The 24,096-nt window shown below is 41.2% G+C and overlaps 1 protein-coding gene across 1 annotated transcript; it reads left to right on the plus strand.

Annotated features, from left to right (window-relative positions):
• Positions 1–79: 79 nt before the first annotated feature.
• Positions 80–23,806, plus strand: aars1 (alanyl-tRNA synthetase 1). The gene is made up of 20 exons (XM_085464596.1): positions 80–158; positions 2,543–2,698; positions 2,877–3,065; positions 3,695–3,840; positions 6,902–7,093; positions 11,899–12,043; positions 12,319–12,464; positions 12,595–12,703; positions 13,271–13,421; positions 14,144–14,268; positions 15,714–15,858; positions 15,943–16,121; positions 16,832–16,945; positions 17,082–17,288; positions 17,392–17,576; positions 21,091–21,199; positions 21,649–21,762; positions 21,866–22,072; positions 22,481–22,594; positions 22,689–23,806. The coding sequence occupies exons 2-20, from the start codon at positions 2,555–2,557 to the stop codon at positions 22,866–22,868; spliced, it is 2,901 nt and encodes a 966-aa protein (XP_085320722.1). The 5' UTR covers positions 80–158; positions 2,543–2,554; the 3' UTR covers positions 22,869–23,806.
• The last annotated feature ends 290 nt before the right edge of the window (positions 23,807–24,096 follow it).

Raw genomic sequence — 24,096 nt, forward strand, 5'->3', positions numbered from 1 at the left:
GATTTGTCCAATAAGAATCCAGAATTCTTGACTTTTCTGTGTAGCCGGACCAGTTGGAGGCTGTCGTAGGCGTGCCCGCTGCTTGTGCTTTCCTTCAGTTTGAGCAGCGTGGAGTGAAGGAGAAGTACCTGATTCATTCTGCGGGAATAGCGGCTTCTGTGAGTATTTTCATGTGTTTAAATAAGTTATCTTTATTGTACTGTTCAGCAGAATAGCCTTTCAATTAGAGCAGTGTGCCGAACTGTCTATCTCAGGATGAGCGCAGGGAGGTAGCTTGAGTTAACTAGCTAACACATTAGCCTGCTAACGTCAGATCAAGCTAGTGCCTCTGCCTACAATAACAATTATAGTCAGCTGACTAACTTATATTGAAGACTGTCGGTTTTTGGTAGAACTTTAAGAGGAAATATGTTGTATCACATGACTGTCACAAATTTGTGTGGTCTGGAAGTTTATGTTAGGCTTGCGAGATTAAGTTCACTGATTTTGTGCCATGGAGACAGAGAACAGGGCTGTTCCTGTTACTAACCTGAAAGATGGGTCCAATATTTATCATCAACCTGGTCTCCGTCTACCTGTTCTATGATTATAAATGTCCTTATTTTGTCTTGAAAATGGACCATTATTTATTTCTCAAAACCACTGGGCTAATACTTCCCACGTCTCTTCTTTCTCTGTCTGCCCGCTAAATGCTTTGTTGTCAGGACGGGGACATGGGCTATTTGTTACCCAGAAAGCTGAAAACACCAGCTGAGGTTTGCTTTGGCAGTCAGTTTTCACCATTGGGAATTGAGCTCTGCTGCCTTTTAATTATATATGGTATCACATTTTAATGAAATATGTGTACTCCAAAAATCCACAAAGTGCTTACAAATCAATTGTAAGTTGCTTTTGTTTCCATTCTTATCTAAAATTGCATCTGACTTCATATTTAAGATCGCAGCATTGTGTGCCTCACCTGTCTCAATGGATTCCTGAGCTGCTGTTGTTTATGAGAAGAGCGTCAGGCCAATTAGCTGCAGCTAGGTTAACATCCACACCCTACAAACAGACTTAACTTTAAGCTTTTGGTGTGGAGTGGTAAAATCAAAACATGCACAATTACTATAATGACCGATAAACAATTTCATAATGTTTTGATACTTTATGGACAAAAAAATGTATTTTCGGACCAACACTGGACAGTTCTTTAACCGGCCTTTAAAAGCACTGACAAATGTATAATTCTTTTTTTTTTTTAATTAAATGGGATTGCCTTGAATGACATTTTAGTACATAAAAAGGAGCTACTCCAACAGCTTCCAACAAAGTACAGCACTTGCATATAAAATATGAAAGAAAATTGTTGCTTCTTACGGTGAAAACAACAAGGTGGTTTGTACAACCCCTTATGCACCAGCCTTGCCAGAGCTCTCGCTAGTTGCGCAGTCATGACAGGAAGAGAAACCCATGGGAAATTGCTGATGCTGTTAATTGATGGTAAGCCAGTGTTTTAAACAGCTGTTTAAAAAGCTTTACCCAAGATGTGACACACACACACACACACACACACACACACACACACACACACACACACACACACACACCTCTTCTGTACTTGCTAAATTAGTATTTGGGCACGAGCACTGAGAGTGTACCCTTAAGGGGACTACTGCCTGAAAGGGAAGAGCAGGCCTTAATTGTGTTCTAATAACTCGGTAGTAAAGTTGCTGTTACTCAGACCAAATAATCATCCACCTCTCTAAATGGGACCAGTTTCTGTGAGTTAAATTATTCGTCTTTCTGTGACCTGGAAAAATTTAATTGGACCAAGAATTAACTTAAAAAAATCACTGGCTGCATACAAGACCTCTTTAAGTCCATCCTCACCTCCTCCATCACCGTGTGGTACGCTGGAGCCACTATCAGGGACAAACAGAGACTGCAGCGTGTTGTGCGCTCTGCTGAGAAGGTGATTGGCTGCAGACTCCCATCTTTGCAGGACCTGTACACCTCCAGGACACTGCGGCGTGCAGCTCGGATCTCAGCTGACCCTTCTCACCCTGGACACAGTCTGTTTGACCTGCTCCCCTCAGGCAGGAGGCTCCGGTCCATTCGCACCAGAACCTCTCGCCATAAGAACAGTTTCTTCCCCTCTGCTGTTGGACACATGAACAATAACCATATGACTGTACCCGCCACTAACACATGACCCTACGCTGTGTCACTGCATCATTCTATGTTTGGCACTGATCACCACCTGCACTCATGTATATATCTTTCAACGTAGCACTCTTAATTCTTATTCTCATGTATATATCTCATGTATATCTCATGCACATATCTTTCCACGTAGCACTTTTAATTCTTATCCCTACTTTTATTTTTTTCCATGTCTATTTAAGTGCTATTTATGACAGCATGTTTGCACTGAAGCACCGCAGCAATTTCCTAATGTTGTAAACCTGCTCAACATTTGGCAATAAACCCCATTCTGATTCTGATTCTAAATGTGCTTGATAGCTAAAGTGTTTCTTTTCTCTGTGTGTAATTTTGTTCACAGAGCTTCTTCAGAATGGGCTCCTCCTTGAATGCAGCTCAAATTCGCCAGAAGTTCATTGACTTTTTCTGTCGCTATGAGCACCCGTACGTTCACTCTTCATCTACCATCCCCCTGGATGACCCCACGCTGCTTTTTGCCAATGCCGGCATGAACCAGGTACACACAATGTCTTTCCCAACACTGCTTCCTACACCATGGCTCTTCTTTATGTTCCCACTGATTCACAACTTTTAGAATAAGCTCGGAAATCAGATCTAGCAAACTTTCTTGAAAAAAAAACCAAACATTTTTTTTTCTCAAGATTTTTCTTTTTTTTGCACCTCATTTTCTTTAGTTCAAGCCCATCTTCCTCAACACTATTGATCCATCACATCCCATGGCCAGGCTGCGTCGTGCTGCCAACACCCAGAAGTGTATTCGTGCAGGAGGCAAACACAATGATCTGGACGATGTGGGTAAAGATGTCTACCACCACACCTTCTTTGAGATGCTGGGCTCCTGGTCCTTTGGGGACTACTTTAAGGTATTACATTTTCTCATCCTTCACATCAGTTTCACTTTTTTGTTACTTGTATTTTTAGTCCCACAGATTTAAATCCTGTTTGTTGAACAGTGCTCGAGTACACACACACACATATTGCTGTAGGACCTTTCACCATTTATAAATTTTTCCTCTGCAAACATTTTGTTTGCCAAGTACTTTGTGATAAATGTATAACTAGGCAATATAATCTGGTCCCTCTCAAGTGACTCTACCAACTTCTTTGCCTTGGACAGCAGCTAGCAGTAGCTGTTCAGCTCTGTAGCATTGGTGAGCTCATTGTAAAGGCACAGGAAAAAGGCACTTTCAAAATAAGAGTGAGGGGATTGTCCACTAGTAAAAACATACATAGTGTCATTATCTTAGGTAAGTAGAGAAAAGGAGATAATTCTAATACAAAAATGCTTGAACATATGAGCCTGGGGCTCATCTAATTCTTTTTATATTTTCGGTTGAAGTGGTTAAAGTTGATCTATGTGAGAATCTGGCTGTTCTCTCCTTTTTGTCAATGTTGCTTGTTATATTACAATGACATATTCATTATCATTATTAATGGATAAGACATTGCCTAAACAGCTCTAAATTGTTATTGCATCATTTTTGCTCTCCAGGAATTAGCCTGTAAGATGGCCTTGGAGCTGCTGACTCAGGAGTTTGGTATTGCTTTAGAGCGCCTGTATGTCACCTACTTTGGAGGTAATGAGGATGCAGGCCTGGAGCCTGACCTGGAGTGCAAACAGATCTGGATGGACTTGGGGTGAGTGAGCCTTGGGAGCATTGACTGTATGTAAAAATAGATAAAGCTTGTGATACAAAAAGTGAAACGAGTTTGCAGGTTTAAGGCACTTCCAATCTTTTTAATGGCAAGAAAGAGGCAGCGACATTTCTGTACAATCAAAATGAGCTATAATCTGATATATATATATATATATACACACACACACACACACACACACACACACACACACACACACACACACACACTAGGGGTGCAACGATACACAAAATTCACGGTTCGGTTCGATACTTTTTTGATACAAAAAAAATGTTCATGCTTTTTTAATTTGTCATTTATTAAAATTATAAATATATATTTTAACTCAAAAGTACAGTTTTTAAATTGAATGTTGCTGAAACAACAAAGTAATAAAAAAATTAATCTATCTGATCGAGAAATCGCTCATCTTTGGAAAAGAGAGTTTATTACAGAGAAATGGCTCTTTCCAAAATAAAAGCTATACTATACGCTTCTTCTGGGCTATATTCTCAGCAGCATATTAAACATATCAGGTCCCCATAAGGAGAATCATGTGCTAACGGCTGTCTAAATGACTCGGGTAAAGTTTGTAGCATGCGTGCTTGTTGTTTTTGTCTGCTTCCACTTGTCTTTGCACTCGGATGATGTCGGCGTAAATGTGCAGTCATATTCATTGTGTTCCCACTAGTGCTGTCAGCGTTAATCTCATTGAAATGATGTTAACGCCATAACATGGCAAATCTCCGTTAACGAGCTACCGCGGATCTCCCCGTGCATGGGGCTGGACAGCGTCAACATGTTAAAGAGCAAACTGCGCTAACACACTAGTTCCCACCAATGTAATTGAGCATTGCGTGGCACATCCAACATACTGTTTTACTCTTGTCCGCTTACCTTCAGGGTCATGCGTCACATGAAAACCAAAATAGTTCCAAACGCCAGATCTGAATGAGGGTGGGAGAGGTTCAATTTGCCATGTTGCAAGGAGAGCTTAACTTCTGTCTCGCTAGTTTTCCCTGCGCTCAGTGAATCTGCGCTCGACTACTCCGCCTAGGCTGCACTGTCGAGCGCAGATCCACTGAGCGCTCAACACAGACAGCATCGTCAGAAGAAAAGTTGATAAAATAAATTAAAAATGTTGTATTGTTCGATACATATGCGTACCGAACCGAAAGCACTGTATCGAACGGTTCAATATCGATACGAGTATTGTTGCACCCCTAATACATACATACATACATACATACACCCAGCTGGAAACACTTCACGCAAGTCGAGCTGCCCGAGATTCACAGAAAATGTTAAATTTTTGTGATTTTATATCGTTATCGGGATGATAGATGTCTTATATCGAGATATGAGATTTTAGTCATATCGCACAGCCCTAATACTACACCTTAAAATAAAAAAACAAAACAGTAGTTCAAAAGTATGCATTACAATCCTGGTGATCTCCCTTTGGTCAAATTCCAAAACCTCATCAGAGGACAGAATTTTGTCTGTAGGAAAAACATTTTTGCATGATGTGAATTAGAGCAGGGCGATATGGCCAAAAATATTTATCACGATATATATTTGAAAATTTGCGATAACGATATAACCGACGATATAATTGATGCGAGACAAAATACAACTCCACAACATTACTAGCGCAAAAAGACAACCTTCCATTTATTTTCACTTAAACAAGAAGCTGGTTTTTATGTACATTAAAGCTTTATAAAAATGTAACAGTGCAAATGCAAATTCCTTGCTGAAAGTTTAACCAAAAGGCATTTCCAGTAGAAATGGGCTGACATATCCTGAGCATAACCATGTATAATATCCACTGAAGTTAAAAAGAGGTGCTTTGCAACATTAAACTGCAGTGTGCAGTACGCATTTTTCGGACCATAAGGTGCACAGGATTATAAGGCACATTAAGCGAAACAAAGCAGTCAGATAAATCAAACTTGATTAAACTCATTCTTCTTGCTTCCTCCACTTCTGTACCATTGATTCATTAATGTTGAATTCTCTGGCAGCTGCTCTATTCCCATGTTGCAGTATATTAATGACTAACCTCGTATTGTGGATGGATTATCTCAGTTGTTCTCCTGACTGAAGTTTGGTCCGTTTACAGCATCCTGCCATGCGATTGCATTTGTCTCTAACCATGAAGAACCTTAACGTTAACTTTTATAAGTGGAAAAGTGTTAGTGTTCGTCCTCCAGCTTCACTGTTTATGTTATGCTAATATAGCTGTGTCGCTAGCGATCACGTAGCACATCATTATATACCAGCTAGCCCAACTTCAGTAACCCTACAAACGTCACTGCTGTTTAGTTTCCTGTCTTCATTTATGTTGGAAGTGATAGCAGAGCTGTACGTTTGATTTTTTTCAGAAATCTCTCAGTCAGAACATGCAATATCATGCTTAGGTAACTAGCAAAACTAGCGAGCTAACTTCCGCTAGCTTCCTGCTAACTTCTAACTCCGTTAAATGTAATAACTTTTGTTTTCATGGATGCCTGGAAGTTAAACTTTATAGTTACACCTGGTAAAGCAGCAATGCTGATCGTTTTATTAAAGATGAAAGAATTGAGACAGTTTTTAACTCTCAGTGATGCTGCAGTGTTGTTTGACCTGAAGCATACGGAGTTTAGGACCCAGATTACTCCCAGATTTAAGAGCATCTTAGTCCGACAAATACGACAATAACGACGGCCGCTTGCATGTTCTGCAAAAAAATGTGCTTTGTCGTGTATCTGACGGACAAACACCAAATCAGTTCCACATCACTGAAGTTGCACCATTTTTACAAACCAATTCTGGTTCATCTGTTTCACTCAACAATCGGCCATGTGCGTATGAAAACAAAGGCACTGCGCATGCGCGTTTTACTCCCATTCTATCGCGATATTTCATTTTCCTATCGTTGCCTAACATTATACCGGTATTACCGTGAACGGTATAATATGGCCCAGCCCTAATGTGAATGTTAAATTAATGATGAAAGTCTTTCTCATCTTAAGGGAGTTGATTCAACTTCTGCCTCTCTCTGTTTCTTTGTTTGGTTTAGCGTGGATGAGGCTCGCATCCTGCCGGGCAGTATGAAGGATAACTTCTGGGAGATGGGAGATACCGGCCCCTGTGGCCCTTGCAGTGAGATCCACTACGACCGCATTGGAGGGCGAGACGCCTCTCACTTGGTGAACATGGATGATCCCGATGTGTTGGAGATCTGGAACCTGGTGTTTATCCAGTTCAACAGGTAACACACTCACACACACACACAGTGAAAAATGATCTTACTAAGAGGACTTTATGAATCGATGATTGCATCCATGAAGCAAAATAATTTATTGAAGGAATAATGCTTTTGCATTAAATTCACACATTTTTTTTCACACACCATCACATGCTGTGTTAAAAGAGTAATTTATTCTCATGCCTTATGAGGCAGTGTAAAATCTTCTTGGTTCATTGCATTCGTTTACACCTTGTGGTGTTTTGAAAATGACTTCCAGGATTAGTCCTGTCAAGGCTGCTGGGCTACACTAATCCATAGTGTTGCTTTGTCCTCAGTTCCAGCAGGGCTCGGGTTTGCTTTCACATCCATAGTTGTGCTCGTTTGGTGTGAGCTAAAGAAAAAAGTGATATGTTGTTAAGTTCTTTTTCTAGTCTGTGTTCACAAAACTTAAGCACCCAGCCTTTTGAACTTGCACTCAACATCGATCCAGTAGTGAAATTAGATCCTGTTGCAACAATGTAATGTTTGTTATGCGTTTATGTCTTCTGCTGTGTATAAAAGCTCATTTTGGGGGGGGGGGGGTATTTAGAAATACTGATAACAGGTATAAGCAGAATGAAATGCACTGGAGGAACTGCTGGAATACAGTGACCTGTAAAAGCTCGGTGCACCTTATATTAACTTAATATATTTCCATGTTCTGAACAAACAGGGAAAGACTGTATTCACATGTACATGTGGTATGTAGGCATTTTCATTCTGATGTTTTGTAGTATTTCCCATAGAGGTGGGAATCACCATACACCCCACGATACGATATTATCACAATACTTAACTCACGATACGATATTATTGCGATTTTTTTTTTTTTTTTTTTTTTTTTTAATATATATATATATATTTGCAATATTCTGGGTATTGCAATACGATATTTTGTGATTTATCACATATTTTTTTCTACTGCAGATTTTGTCCATAAAGGTAAACGTTATCAATATTCATTTTATCTAATAATAAAGTCTCACACTCAGTCTTTCTCTCATGTCAGTCAGTTTTATTGCTGATGTGATGGACCGAGCAGTGAAGGAAACTTAGGCACAGGTTAAAGTCCAAAAAATGATTTTTTATTTAACCCAAAAAACATAATTGGTTAACTCATGCAAAAAGAATCAAAATCTTGGGCCCATAAAAGAGGTCAAACTAACAAAACTCTACTCAAAGTTGACAACACAACTGGTAACTCAAACAAACTGACCTAACTTAACGAGACAAAGGGGAAACTTAAATAGTGGCTGATCAGCCCACAAAAACAGGAAAAGGGGTAAAACACACAAAACCTAACTAAACCAAACATAATGAACTCCAATTCCCCCCCATGGTCCCGAGTTATGGCGTGAACCAATTTGTATTCTTCCTTTAAAGCTCGCTCCGCCCCTTTTCCACCTCTTGGCTCCTTAATCAAGGGACTGGAACAGCTGCAACTAAGGTAACTCAGAAAACAAAAGATTAATCATACATAACAGTGTAAACTAAAATGTGCGCACTTATTTTAGAATGCAGTGTTATGTGGATATGTGAATGAATTCTAAACCAAAACCAGTTATTTATTGTTCTGTAAATAAATTCCTATATTTAAAGAAAGAAATGTGAATGCAATATTACTTATAAGCCTCTACACTAACATGGTGATATTACCACTGTGTGGCTGTAAGTGCAGCCATCACAGCTGACAAAGTGAACGGTTTGTATAACAGTCTAGTAACCAACTTAACTGAACGTAACTATCCGGTACAATTATAGCTTAAAACAAAATATAATTTTACATTAAATAAAAAAGTTTTAAATTTAAATAAAATAAAACATTTCTTAAATTAAAATAAGTAAACTGTCCTGTTTGTTGCTGCCCTAAAGTTAAACACATTTGGACAGTGAAGCAATGTCAGCATTCTTGCTCAGAAAAAGGAGCTGATCAACATGCTCTGAAGTCAGAGTGCTCCGTTTTGCTGTGACGATGTCTCCAGCGGTTGAGAAGACTCTTTCAGCCGAGACACTAGTACCTGGGATACAAAGGTATCTTTTTGCCAGTGTGGCCAGGAAAGGATAGACTTCCTCATGGGATTTCCACCAGCTTAGTGGGTCTTCTGTGAGTGCCAGTGACGTGACCTCCTGGTATCTTTTCACCTCCTCCTCAGCTGTGGCAGATAATGATTTTGGTGGGGCTCCAACATCACCATAAGTCTGACCAAGCAAGTCTGTTAACCCACAAGACTTCCTCATCTTGGCTGGTATGAGAGGGGGTCTGAGATTTTGTTCAGTCTCGTCAGGTTTCTCATGATGTTCATGGGCTTCTGGCTCACAGATGGGCTGCTACCTCTTTTCTTCCTGTAGAAAACTTCCTGTAGGAAGAAAATAAATATTTCATATCTTTTAGTATGCAGTAATATGTTAGCAAATTATAATTAATGTATTTAATTGTTAAATAGAATATTACCAATATGACAAAAATATCACCGATCTACTAATATTGTAAGTAAGTTATTTAAATTATAACACCAGAATGTTTGCTTACCTGAAGGGTTAAAGCCTCAGCAACCACTCTGGCATAGGTTTCCTGTCTTTCCTCCAGTGACAGGAACGGCAGGGTTTTAAAGCGTGGGTCGAGAGCTGATGCTGTGTAGAGGGTGTTCCTCTCGACTGTGCTGGCATATCTCTTCTTAAGATCTTGACTGATACTTTGCTTGATGTTTCTGACCAGCGCTGTGTCACCAATGTTGTCTTGGGTGTCGTGCAACAGCTGTGCTAGCAGCGGTGCTACGAGAGACAGAGTAGGATTCTTTTCCTCAGACATCACAGTAGTCGCGACTTGCATTGACTTCAAGGCCCGGACAATTTCTTCAGTGTTCCCAATATCCGTCTCGTTTAGAGTAAAGATATCTGTGCTACTCTTTCTGACTTCGGGAGACAGCAGCGCTGCACAAATCGCAGGTTGTTGTTCAAGGAAACGCTGGAGCATGTCATAAGCACTGTTCCATCTCGTGCAGACGTCGGTCTTGAGCTTGTGAGTCGGGAGCTGTAACATTTTCCGTTTTTGCTCCAGAGCGTGGTTTGCCACTGTGCTTCTATTGAAAAACCCAGTTATGCGCCGCACTCTTCCCAAGACCCTGGCTACTGCAGGCAGGTTTAAGGCTCGTTGTGATGCCAGATTGAGCGTATGGGCGAAACACTTCACATGCAGGTATCCCGCTAGCTGAGTGGCAATTGTCATATTAGAAGCATTGTCGGTGACAACCACCAGATTTTTGTCGGCAATCCCCCATTCCTGTGCTGCATTTTGCAGGAGATTTGCAATGTTCGCTCCAGTGTGACTTTCATGTAATGTTCGAGTTTGGAGAACGTAAGACAGCAGTTGCCAGTCCGCTGTGAGATAATGCGCTGTTATAGTCACATATGAATCCACAGCCCGCGAGGTCCATGCGTCGCAAGTTAATGCAACCCTTTCTGCTGTGCTCAAACTTTCCTCAACTTTACGCTTCACATCTATGTAGAGATTGGGTACGGCTGTGTCCGCAAAAAAACGTCGTGATGGTATCACATACCTGGGTTCCAGCGTCTTGATCATGTAAGAAAAGCCCTCGTTTTCCACAATGTTGTAAGGACGCAGGTCTTTGCAGATGAAGTACGTGATAGATTGTGTTATTTTCTTAGCTCGCTCTGAATTGGGAGATAGCTTTGCTAAGCTAAGAGTGTCCAGCGTTGGTTGATTTTTCAGTGGAGCTGATTCAGAGCTAGCTTTCCCGTCCGCGGTTAATGCTATTTTTGGATGGTGCCGTGTAAGATGGGCCCTCATGTTCGTAGTATTCCCAGAGTACTTTATTTTCATACGACACACCTTGCAAATCCCGTGTGTCATATCCATCTCATTTGTTCCATCCTTGTTAAAAAATCCAAAGTACGTCCAGACATTTGATTTAAACGCAGATGGCGCTTTCCTGATCTCTTTTTCTTCCTCCATCTTTGTTTGATCTATTTTCCCATGTGCTGACCTAACCTCTGCTGACCTCACTAGAGAAAAAGCTCAACCGTACCATCTGGTGGACTGGAAGTTTTTGGAACAAAATATCGATATCTGCTGTCCCTGTATCGATACATTATTAGCAAACAAAATATCGCGATACTACGCTGTATCGATTTTTTCCCCCACCTCTAATTTCCCACCATATTTGAACCAAACAACAGTGAAAAGTTATCACTGACAGTAATTATCAACACAACAGCAGCCGTGTGCTTAAATGGGTTTCAGATTCACCTGAGCCTTGTTACTTGTTCAGCAGGTGACAAAAATAAACTAAAATGAACCTTTGTGGCAGCAGCACACCCTTACATGAATCTATACAAGGAACACGGGCTGGAATTTGGACACACCTCTATCTGTTTTGGACAGAATGTTCAAGCTAGTAAATCAGATGCACACTCCCACTTTCCACACCACTTAAAACTAAATCTTTTGTTTACGCATTCCAAGAAATTTACTGTCGCGGATTTTTTAAAATTTATTTATTTTCTCTTATAAAAGTAATTCTCACCAGTGGGCCTATTTTTATGGAAGAGCGTAAATTAAATACAGGGTAGCAGTAGTCTTTTTTTATTTTTTTATAAACTGCAAACTACAATGGTAAATAAGAAGATCAATAGTTGCATATAAATTACATATACATGTATGTTTTAAGAATAACATGTGTGCACCTCTATAACAAAACAGCACTGCCAAGAGGTCTTAAATCTTTTTACTGATCAGTGAATCTGTGTTTTTTAACTGTTGTTTCCAGAGAGTCCGAGACGGAGCTGAAGCCGCTGCCTAAGAAGAGCATTGACACAGGGATGGGTCTGGAGCGCCTTGTGTCTGTACTGCAGAACAAGATGTCCAACTATGACACTGACCTTTTCATACCGTACTTTGAAGCCATTCAGAAGGTACAGAAGTGTCAAGGATTTGTGCGAAAGAGAGAGACGATCTATCCTTTACTTGACAGTTCAATGAAAGAGAAATTATGATTAGATTGGGCAAGATCCAGTAAATAGTAATAGCTACTGAATCAAAATATCAAAACTTATTCCTATAAATTAATCTGGTAGTATGAATCCACACAAAGTTGCCTTAACAGCAGCATTTATCAACGTGTTTATTTACATTAGAGGAAGACGTTTGGGGCCCACATATCTAACATTAAGAATATGATCTATTTCAGGGTACGGGTGCTCGACCTTACACAGGAAAAGTAGGTGCTGAGGACGCTGATGGTATCGACATGGCTTACCGTGTGCTTGCTGACCACGCCCGCACCATCACCATCGCCTTATCAGATGGCGGTCGGCCTGACAACACAGGAAGAGGGTAAGACATTGTTAATTGTTTAAATACTCAACAGACTTAACAGTAAGTAACATGATTGCTGCAAATGAAAAGTTTTGTGGAGCCTTTTTTACACATCATTAAAATATTTTGTTGTTTCCACCATATTTAGCTACGTGTTAAGGAGGATCCTGCGCCGTGCGGTCAGATATTCTCATGAGAAGCTGGGCGCTCAGAGAGGCTTCTTTGCCTCTCTCGTGGATGTAGTGGTCGATTCCCTGGTGAGATTTTCTTTCCTTTGTAGTCCACGTAGGCATTACAGACACACAACTTGCTGTTGTTTGGGTTATTGTCATGAGGGTTACGTTAATTTTTAGCTGTTTTATTCTCTGATCTTGTAGTGTGACTGGGTTAATGTTGAAGACAGTTTTCCTCTTGCGTTTTTAAAAAGCATTTCCTACTTTAGAAGCCAAAAAAACATTTGTTCTTTTCTACCAAAACTAGTTTAATTCCATTTTTCTTTTAATGCTTAATTGCATTTACTGGATGACAGCAGTGAATAGAATTCACTGCAGGAAGCATCCTTATTATTAATATTAGATTTCACATGAGATTTTGTTTTATATATTCTTAATTGTGAGGTGTGTATTTTGTATTTTTCAGTGTTGTGAAAAAACATGACTGTTTCAAAAAATCTTGGTGTTTAGTATTAGTTAATATATAACACTTAATAAACTCTAAATGATGTGTCTCTTTTTTTTTTTTTTTACTCCTCCTTTTCCGTTTCTTTCTTTCTTCCCCCCTCTCTGTCTACATCTCCATCTGTCTACTTTGACTGCATTTTCCAGGGTGAAGCATTCCCAGAGTTGAAGAAAGACCCAGAAATGGTGAAGGATATTATTAACGAGGAAGAGGCGCAGTTCCTTAAAACCCTCAGCAGAGGGCGCCGTATCCTGGATAGGAAGATAATGAGTCTGGCTGACACAAAGACAATCCCAGGTGAGAGTGCGGTGTTTAGTGTAATGTGTGTAACTTTCTTTTGAGAAGTTCACTGCTCTGTTTTTGTTACATCCTCCCTGAATTATCCTCGTCATTTTATCCTTTCTTCACCTTTCATCTGTCTTCACCACCCACATGACTTCTTCTTTTCTTGGCTAATTTTTCTGTCATTTCTTCCCTCCTTCAGTTGCTTTGTTTTCCCGCTTTTAATCCCATCAGAATTTGTTGGCATTATGGTTCAGTCTCTCCCTTCATCTTTTTGTCTGATTGTCATTCTCAATGCCTCAGAGCTTCTCAGATCAGTACAAAAATACTCACTAAAGGGAAGGAATTAGTTTGAAAAGCTAAAAATTCATCAGTTGATGTTTCACACTATAAATTCAAGCGACATAAAAATTGATGCACATTCAGCTTTGCTTATAAACGTAACCCTCCAGGGTTGTTGGTGTACACTGTAATGGATTTTTTTCAAAAGTTGTATACCTCAGGCAAACTAATATTTCTTCATTGTCACAAAGTGTGTCCAAATCATTACTGCACCCTGCAAACATAAGCTGCTACAAAGCAGTTTATTTGTTCTTTTCATGCTTTTACTTATCCAAACAATGCCTCCAGTCCATCAATATTTTTTTTTATTGTCTGACTCAAGGACATAAGTGTTTAAGCAGTGTTGTTTCAGACACTCACACTTCTATCTTTTCTCCCTCTCTCCGTGCACACAGGTGACACAGCATGGTTGCTGTATGACACATACGGTTTCCCTCTGGACCTCACCTCCCTTATTGCTGAGGAGAAAGGCATGGAGGTTGACCTGGCTGGCTTCGAGGAGGAGAAGAAGGCTGCACAGGTGAGCAGATGATTGTTTGAAAATGGCCTTGACCGTCCTGACTCTACTGAGTCTCGCTAACTACCCTACTGTGCCACTCCTATGGGTGCACTGTTTTGCTTTGTGTCAGCATTCTCCAGTACTGCACTGTAAGTCAGAATCAGGAGTCATGCACCTGCTGTTTAAATAAGCCTACATTTACTTTACAGCCCGGTGTGAACCCCTTGTTGTTTGATTAAGCCAAAAGATTGATTTGCTTTCCGTAAAACTGCAACCTCTGATTTCTATCCCACACATTTCATCGATTTTGTACGAGTCTCATACCAATACTGCAATTCTCCTCATTCCCACTTGGGAGAGTTTCACACAGAACACAATCACTCTACAATATCTCCTTAACCTTATATAGAGTTACCAGTTTATTAGATACACATGTGAAGCCTCAAACCAGTTTTTCTCAGCGTTTTAAAGAAATAGTATCACATAAGTACTTATTTATTATTCAAGTGTGTCTTGAAGAAGGAGAACAAATTTAGGAACATTGCAAACTTCAAATGTTCTCAGTGGTCTTTAACATGTGAAACTTGCATTATCCAGAAAATATCTCATTACATTGCAATATAAAGTGCCTTGAGGCAACTGTTGTTGTGAATTGGTGCTAAATAAATAAAACTGAATTGAATAAATATACAGAAAAAGAAACTTGCAAAATATCTCATAAGTGGGATTTCTACACTTCTGGGTTTCTACAACTATACTGCATTGTCCTCTCTTTCCCCCAGATTTTGCTTCGTCATGGCTGTAATTTCTTCTCCCTTTATTCTTTTCCCCTCATCTTACTGAGCTGCATCCATTCTGCACTAAAGCACTACATGTTTTACAAATCCAATTGCTCATTTAACTGTTATGTGCTTAAGCAATGGATGCAGTCTGAGCCAGTTTACCTGAAATTTGTCTTGTGGCTGTCCCCTCACTTGTTGCTGTTTCCTTTTGTTTTTCTGAGTTGATTAACATTTATGTTGGCTAGAAATCAACATATGCATCTTTGAAACCTGTCTGTAAGAAAGTGAGAGAGCTTATAATCTTGTAAAGAAAAGGAAAGAGAACTCTGAAAGTGCTGCTTGGGTCTGATTTTGTGCCATCTCTGTAGCACTCCCGCAAAGTCACTCCATCTTCCACACTGATATAAATGTAGAACGCTTAAAATTATTAGATATTGATGTAAATGTACAGGAATTTAACTCATATCTGCTACAGTTCTGGGAACTGATTGAATGCATGAATTATGCACAATCTTGCACAGTCATTATTTAACAAATGTCTAATCTTTATTGAATGATTATACCAGGCAAATTGTGATTGTCTTTGCTATCAGTCATTCTGTAATTATGTAACATTTTAATTGTAAATGTTTCTGTATTTTGGGGGTTATGACTGAGCATAAGTCTGTGTTTGTGTGTGTGTAGTTGAAGTCCCAGGGTAAGGGCGCGGGAGATGAGGACCACATCATGTTGGACATCTACGCCATCGAAGAGCTGAGAAACAAGCAGATACCCGCCACAGATGACTCTCCCAAATACAATTATACCTCAGATGAAAACGGCAACTACCGTAAGTGATGCATAGAAAAGCACTATATAACAAGTCCATTTACCTTTTAAAGTCAACTGATCTGTATCCTATTATTGTACCCAGAGTTCCAGCAAACCTCAGCTACAGTGCTTGCCCTCCGTCACGACCGCGCCTTCTGCGATGAGGTGACCACGGGTCAGGAGTGCGGCGTGGTGCTGGACCAGACGTCCTTCTACGCAGAGCAGGGTGGACAGACGTTTGATGAAGGCTACATGCTCAGAGAGGATGACAGTACAGAGGATGTAAGTGCAATAAAAATAAATTGAGGGAAACAACACCTAGGTTCATGTGCTTTTTACACTTCTGTAATGAGCTCTGTTAATCCTGTTTGCGTTGTAAAAAAGAGCTTTGATAGTTTCCCTTCATTAGGGTAATTGTCACAGTTGGAGTTTGTTTTTCCTCCCGAACACATTGCAGGTACAGAGAAATCGAGCTTTACCTTTTGTCAACTTTTAACTGGGCGGATGAGAATTGCACAGTCTATCTTCAGAGCTAACACATTTGTTCAATTAGCACTTCTGGATCTGATAGCTGCTGGAAATCATGGCCGTGAGCAAACAGCCCATCTGCTTGGCGAAAAAGCCTGCGAAATGAATTATCATAGTTCTTACAGAAGAATGGACAAAAGATAATAAATTGTTCTTGTCTCTCGTCCATAACTGAGAACTTGAATGGCATGAAAACATTCATATCAGTTTTAGCAGAACATCTGTGGGGGGGGTCCATTCAAATGCCAGCACTTCATTTCTTTTGTATGTCTTTATGTATTCTTCTCGTAATTCTCATATTTGCTGAGAATGTGGGAACTTTCTATAAAGAGCTTTTAACTTATTAAGTCATCATGTTCTCCAAAATATTTAATCTCATAGACACACAAACCATCAGACTGCCTTCAGTTTTTCTTTTTGCCTATGAAAACTTTTGTTTTAATGTACTCTTCTGCTTTTTGCAGCGCATGGAGTTCTCGGTGAAGAATACGCAGGTTCGAGGAGGTTACGTTCTCCATGTGGGTACAGTCTATGGCACACTGAAAGTTGGAGACCGTGTCACCTTACACGTAGATGAGGTGAGAATTGAAACCGGGATATTGACCCTATTTTTTAAAAACAAACAAACAAACAAAAAAAAGCCAGCTAAGTAAAAGAGATTCTAGGTAGGTTGAGCTTTATGTAGAGCTTTATCTATCCACACACACTTTCCAGGCTCGCCGTAGACCCATCATGAGCAACCACACTGCCACACACATCTTGAACTTTGCCCTGCGTGGGGTGCTAGGGGAGGCAGACCAGAGGGGCTCCCTGGTTGCCCCCGATCGCCTGCGCTTTGACTTCACTGCTAAAGGTGCTCTCAGCACGGATGAGATCCACCGGACTGAGGAGATCGCTTGTACCATGATAAAAGATGCTAAGGTCAGTGGATGGAGTGAAATCACCAGCCAGTTTTTTGAAGAGAAAAAAATGTTGATCCTCACAGACTTTTATTTAATATTAATATTGGATTTGAACTTTCCAGCCTGTGTACGCAATGGAAGCAACCCTCGCAGAAGCCAAAGCGATTCAGGGTCTGCGCGCTGTATTCGATGAGACATACCCCGACCCGGTCCGTGTCGTGTCTGTTGGCATTCCTGTCCCAGAACTGCTGGCCGACCCCAACAGTGCTGCTGGCTCCCTCACCTCCATCGAGTTTTGTGGTGGAACGTGAGTATGACACTTGTTTTCAGTCTTTGTGCATTTCTGCTCACACTTGACGGGGAATGCAAATCAACCACATGGCTGTTAACGTTGTTGGGTCAACTCAGCGTGGTTTCCTCTTAACAAAAAGTTTTTATATGTGATGGGTCTAAGGAAGCCCGTTTCCACCACTAAAAAAAAGTAACTCTTTCTCGAAATTTTGAATTATTTTCTCAAAATTTCGAGTTAATACGTTTCGAGAAAAGTAACTTGAAATTTCGAGTTAGCGGTGTGGATATGTCAAACACCCTTTAGACTTATGTATTAAAGTGCTTAATTTGAGCCAATTGTTTAAATTCATCAGATTTTTTTTCAGTATTATTTTGTTTTTCTTTTATTATTCAACCATTTGGATTTTAAGTCTTACATTTAGGGGCAACTGTGTCAGCAGAGACAGCTGTACCTACTAGGCTTCAGCCTGAGCTGAACTGAAGACTGCGTTTCTGATAATGGATCTATATGAAAAATAATATGGCTGTTTTTTGTGGTACAGTCTTCCAACAAGTTATAATTATAGTATTATTTTTTATGCCTGTTATTAGCAGGGTATCTGTATCTGTGCGTTGTCCCCCATTCTTTAAAAAAAAGAAAAAAGAAAAAGAAGCTCGCTAAGCTTGCTATGGTAGGGACCAACACACTAATGTTTAGACTTTAAAATGTGAACTCCAGTGGTAGATAGAGTAATAGCTACAGTGGGGCAAAAAAGTATTTAGTCAGCCACCGATTGTGCAAGTTCCCCCACTTAAAATGATGACAGAGGTCAGTAATTTGCACCAGAGGTACACTTCAATTGTGAGAGACAGAATGTGAAAAAAAAATCCATGAATCCACATGGTAGGATTTGTAAAGAATTTATTCGTAAATCAGGGTGGAAAATAAGTATTTGGTCAATAACAAAAATACAACTCAATACTTTGTAACATAACCTTTGTTGGCAATAACAGAGGTCAAACATTTACTATAGGTCTTTACCAGGTTTGCACACACAGTAGCTGGTATTTTGGCCCATTCCTCCATGCAGATCTTCTCGAGAGCAGTGATGTTTTGGGGCTGTCGCCGAGCAACACGGACTTTCAACTCCCGCCACAGATTTTCTATGGGGTTGAGGTCTGGAGACTGGCTAGGCCACTCCAGGACTTTCAAATGCTTCTTACGGAGCCACTCCTTTGTTGCCCGGGCGGTGTGTTTTGGATCATTGTCATGTTGGAAGACCCAGCCTCGTTTCATCTTCAAAGTTCTCACTGATGGAAGGAGGTTTTGGCTCAAAATCTCACGATACATGGCCCCATTCATTCTGTCCTTAACACGGATCAGTCGTCCTGTCCCCTTGGCAGAAAAACAGCCCCATAGCATGATGTTTCCACCCCCATGCTTCACAGTAGGTATGGTGTTCTTGGGATGCAACTCAGTATTCTTCTTCCTCCAAACACGACGAGTTGAGTTTATACCAAAAAGTTCTACTTTGGTTTCATCTGACCACATGACATTCTCCCAATCCTCTGCTGTATCATCCATGTGCTCTCTGGCAAACTTCAGACGGGCCTGGACATGCACTGGCTTCAGCAGCGGAACACGTCTGGCACTGCGGGATTTGATTCCCTGCCGTTGTAGTGTGTTACTGATGGTGACCTTTGTTACTTTGGTCCCAGCTCTCTGCAGGTCATTCACCAGGTCCCCCCGTGTGGTTCTGGGATCTTTGCTCACCGTTCTCATGATCATTTTGACCCCACGGGATGAGATCTTGCGTGGAGCCCCAGATCGAGGGAGATTATCAGTGGTCTTGTATGTCTTCCATTTTCTCATGATTGCTCCCACAGTTGATTTTTTCACACCAAGCTGCTTGCCTATTGTAGATTCACTCTTCCCAGTCTGGTGCAGGTCTACAATACTTTTCCTGGTGTCCTTCGAAAGCTCTTTGGTCTTGGCCATGGCGGAGTTTGGAGTCTGACTGTTTGAGGCTGTGGACAGGTGTCTTTTATACAGATGATGAGTTCAAACAGGTGCCATTCATACAGGTAACGAGTGGGGGACAGAAAAGCTTCTTACAGGAGACGTTACAGGTCTGTGAGAGCCAGAGATTTTCCTTGTTTGAGGTGACCAAATACTTATTTTCCACCCTAATTTACGAATAAATTCTTTACAAATCCTACCATGTGGATTCATGGATTTTTTTTTTTTTTCACATTCTGTCTCTCACAGTTGAAGTGTACCTCTGGTGCAAATTACTGACCTCTGTCATCATTTTAAGTGGGGGAACTTGCACAATCGGTGGCTGACTACTTTTTTGCCCCACTGTATAGCTGTGTTTAATATACGGTTTATGGCTTGGACCCTTCAACCTCAGATTGTACAGTTTGGTGCTGGATCTCAGGTTCTATCGCTAACTATGTTATTGATGGGTTTCTTGTCTGTGATTTAAATCAGTTGCAGCCGTTCCCCATGAATAATGGACTCTAATTGTCAGTTTCTCAACAGTTTCTCAAACAGAGAAAATGGCCTTCTGTTAGTGTTTGCCTAAAAACCTCAAACCAGTTTTTCTCAGCTTCACTCCTTTAGTTTGGAGAGCTGCTTCATTCATTATCATGTTGTGATAATGAATGGTGACAATGCCTATTTGTTTAACAGTGTATTTCACAGATGTTAGTGATGTTTGGGAAAATGCACGGGGGGGAAAATGAGCAGAACGACAACATGTGGCAGGATGAAAAATCCAAGCATGCTAACATTTTTCTTAATTTGATATGCTGCATTGATTCAAGTGTGTTTGCCGTGCCATTACTGTGTGTGCGCCCTGAGTGGAATCAAGTGTGCAGCGTGAACACATCAGTGTACAAAAGTCCAAATACGCGCATTTGCATTGGGCCGATAGTTTTCAGACCAGCCCAGGGGCGGTGTGTAAAGTGGAAAGCGTTAATTGGATTTGTGCATCTTTATGGTGAGACGAGCGTGTCCCTGTGCAGACAGAGGCCTGGAACATTTCGTCAAGCTCAATCCACTGATTAGACTTGCTCCACTGACTCGTACAGTGTCTGCTCCTGGCTGTAAAATTCACCTGAATGCCCAGACATCTCCGCTCTTTCACACGTTGTGTTATAGCCTGGCTTTTTATGCCATTTTGTGCTGCAGGAGCCAATATTCCGAGCTACATTTGATGCAAAGGCTGCGAGGGTCGGTTCAGATTTTAAGCACCGCAAAAGACATTTGCATTAAGCCCATTCTATCTTCTTTTTTTGGTTTTAATTGCACATCCTTCCATCTCAAGCTGCTTCAGGTTTCAGTAAACTGTTGGTGTGCTTCTTGATGCTGTCTTTGATGTTGTTTTAATCTGCAGCCACTTCAAAGAGCCTCTCATTCCTGCTGCTGTTGTTTGGTAATGTTTTCCTCTCCCTCTGCTCCTCATCCTTTGCTCCTGCTCGCCCCTCTCCTACTTCTCATCTGCCTCCCGCAGTTGTGTAACGTTTTTGTTTTCTGTTATCCACAGCCATCTGCAGAACTCGGGTCACGCCGCGCCGTTCGTCATCGTCTCAGAGGAGGCCATCGCTAAGGGCATCCGCCGCATCGTTGCAGTGACAGGAACAGAGGCCCAGAAGGTCAGGACACACACACACAGCTTACACTTACTGATGTACTCGCTCAAAGCGTTACACTCATGTACTCACTTCCACCCCCACATACAGAGAAGGGTTTAGACAACATTTTAAAGACGGTAGCCCCACAGAGGGGCGGGGGTGTTTTGATGGTGAAATGTTCACACTGGTAACTACAAACACGACTGATTAAAGGAAAATTTGTCCCAGACAAAGCGACCTTTGGGTTTCTGTGATGAAACTTGAATGAATGTTGGGGTGAACACTGTAGTAGAAAGAAGAATGTAGCACCCCTCTCTCTTCAGGCCCACAGGACAAATTTACTATTTTTAGACAATTAGTCTTTCATCTTTTCCACCAGTCGTCTTCTCTTCTCATTCTTCCTCCTCGTGTTTCTTTGCCCTTTTTGATCTTTGCCCCTGCCTCACTCTGCTGTGTCGCATATCCATCAGGCTCAAAGGAAAGCCGATGCCCTGCGCCAGTCTCTGTCTGCCCTCGGAGACAAGGTGAAGCAGCAGACAAGCCCAAACAAGGACATACAGAAAGAGATTGCTGACATGACTGAGGTAAATGGGATGTTTGGTTTAGAGAGACGTTCTGAGGCAAATAAAAAAAAATTGTGAAAAAATTGCAAATTGCGCTGTGGTAACATTTCCGTCTCCTCTGCAGTCGATAGGCACCGCTGTAATCTCTCAGTGGCAAAAGGATGAGATGAGGGAAACCCTGAAGGGCCTGAAAAAGACCATGGATGACTTGGACCGCAACTACAAGGCTGACATCCAGAAGAGGGTTCTGGAGAAGACGAAGGAGGTGATTGAAAGCAACCCAAACCAGCCGCTGCTCATCATGGAGATGGAGACTGGAGCCTCAGCAAAGGTGAGAGTCAAGACAGAATATTTTTGGGAAGGCAAGTCTAAAAATCAGTAGCAGAATTCTTATAAATCTCTTTACGTGTTATTCCATAAAAGAACCATGTCCTTGTTGGATATACAGAGCATAAAGAGAGAGCAAATTTATAATCCAATCCCCGAGACTTCATCAGCATCCTGTACAGAAATAAATTAGGAGTGCAAACAGTATTAAAATTCACTTTATCTCTGCACATTTTCTCAGGCTCACTTAGCTTATCTCACTGTGTTATTGCCACGGGACTAAATCAGCTCTGTGGCCCATTAGTTGTGACCTTGAGACATCAATAGTGCTGCTTAGGAGATGTTTTTTATTCTTCTCTTCCTACTTCCTTTTACCCCTCTTTACATCCCTCTTTCCTTCTTCCTCTCTCAGGCTCTGAATGAGTCACTGAAGCTGCTGAAGTCGCAGTCCCCTCAGACAGCTGCGATGCTCTTCACTGTAGACCCAGATGCTGGCAAGATCACCTGTTTGTGTCAAGTCCCACAGGTATCGTTCAGTGACATATGCTAGAAGCCTTGCTCTGAGCATTTTCCATGAATTTAACCCTCCGCTTTCCACCCTCCACCTTTCTTCTCTGCAGGATGTGGCTAACCGTGGCCTGAAGGCCAGCCAATGGGTTCAGGAGCTGTGTCCCCTGCTGGACGGCAAGGGAGGCGGCAAAGACATGTCTGCACAGGCCACGGGCAGGAACACACAGTGCCTGCAGGAGGCGCTCCAGATGGCCAACGAGTTTGCACGGCTCAAACTGGGGGAGAACTAAGAGGCGCGAGGGTGGGGTCTGTGTGGGAGGTGCGGTTACAAACATATCGGGGAGTGAAGTGGAAATTAGTCTGAAATCTTCAAACATCCTGTCCTAGTTTTCCTCTCCTCTTTTAGACTTAGAAAGGCTGGAAAACTAGCAAAACTCAACCACTGATGCTCAGCCAGCAATAAATGAGCCACTCGTCTTTACTTTCTGCTTTGCCCTGTTAAAACTCGTCTCTCTGGGAATAACTTGAACACATAAGATCCACTCATAACTGGAGGATGGCAGATGATTTCTACTTTCCTGTTTCCAACTCATTTTTGCATGCAGAGGAAAAGAAAAGGGACATACATTTGATGTAGCCTCCTACAAGTACTGTGCAGCTCAGATAAATTGACAAAAAATTCCCACCTTGGAGCACAAAGTGGGCTTTCGACATACCACCATCCTGCCTCCATGTTTAGTTTCATCTCACTGTAGTCCTGTTTGTTTAGAAACAAGCCCCCAAGGCACTTTGTCCTTCTTTTGGCTTCCTGTACCACTTGGGCTCAGGAATAACAGTAAAGTTGACCCAGCTTGGACACAGTATAAATAATGTTTATCCTTTATTGGCAGAAAGCAGTTTGGCTCCGTCCATGTGTATGACAAAAGCCTGTGTGCTCTCCTGTGATTAGCTGGACTTAAGTTGTACAGTACATGCAGTAGCTGTATTATAGTCTTCAAATAACAAGCCATTTTCTGACATGTAATAAAATAATGGGTTTAATTTAGTAAATTAAGAATTCACTAACTGTAAAATGATCACGAACATTTCTAGTAACTAATCTTTGCAATTTCATGCTGCTGACATTTAATATTGATTAATTAAATGCAGAAAGTTTTGTTATTGTATCTGCTTCCTGTCACTGAAATGTCACGCTATGGGATGGAATAAATACAGCTGACAAATGCCACATGTCTGTGTCATTCCTGGTAGATCTGTGATGAACTTTGGGTTATTCATTTCAGATGGACTGTTATGGATTTGAGATTGATCTAAACGCCAAGCACTGTTCATAAACTGTACGTAAAAGATGGCTGTAGCTTCCACGTCTCAGTGTCTAATGACCAGCAGGGGGCGACTCCTGTGGTTGTGTAGAAATCTGCAGGAAAACGGCCCTTTATGATTGAACAGTTGCTAATGTATGAGCTTCACATTCAAATCCAGCTCTCACTGGATTAAAAAAGATAAGAGTGTGACAGC

Source organism: Copadichromis virginalis, linkage group LG7 (assembly GCF_057382275.1).
Source record: "Copadichromis virginalis isolate Kocher_CV1m ecotype Utaka linkage group LG7, C_Virginalis_male_GT1.1, whole genome shotgun sequence".
Taxonomy (NCBI): domain Eukaryota; kingdom Metazoa; phylum Chordata; class Actinopteri; order Cichliformes; family Cichlidae; genus Copadichromis; species Copadichromis virginalis.

What these genes read in the sequence shown, in the direction of transcription:
- aars1 (XM_085464596.1), top strand. Translation starts at nt 2,555, where the DNA reads ATGGGCTCCTCCTTGAATGCAGCTCAAATTCGCCAGAAGTTCATTGAC. An exon ending in CCTGACAACACAGGAAGAGG is followed by an intron (nt 12,465 to 12,594) that starts GTAAGACATTGT and finishes CACCATATTTAG; the next exon opens with CTACGTGTTAAGGAGGATCC. An exon ending in AGGAGAAGAAGGCTGCACAG is followed by an intron (nt 14,269 to 15,713) that starts GTGAGCAGATGA and finishes GTGTGTGTGTAG; the next exon opens with TTGAAGTCCCAGGGTAAGGG.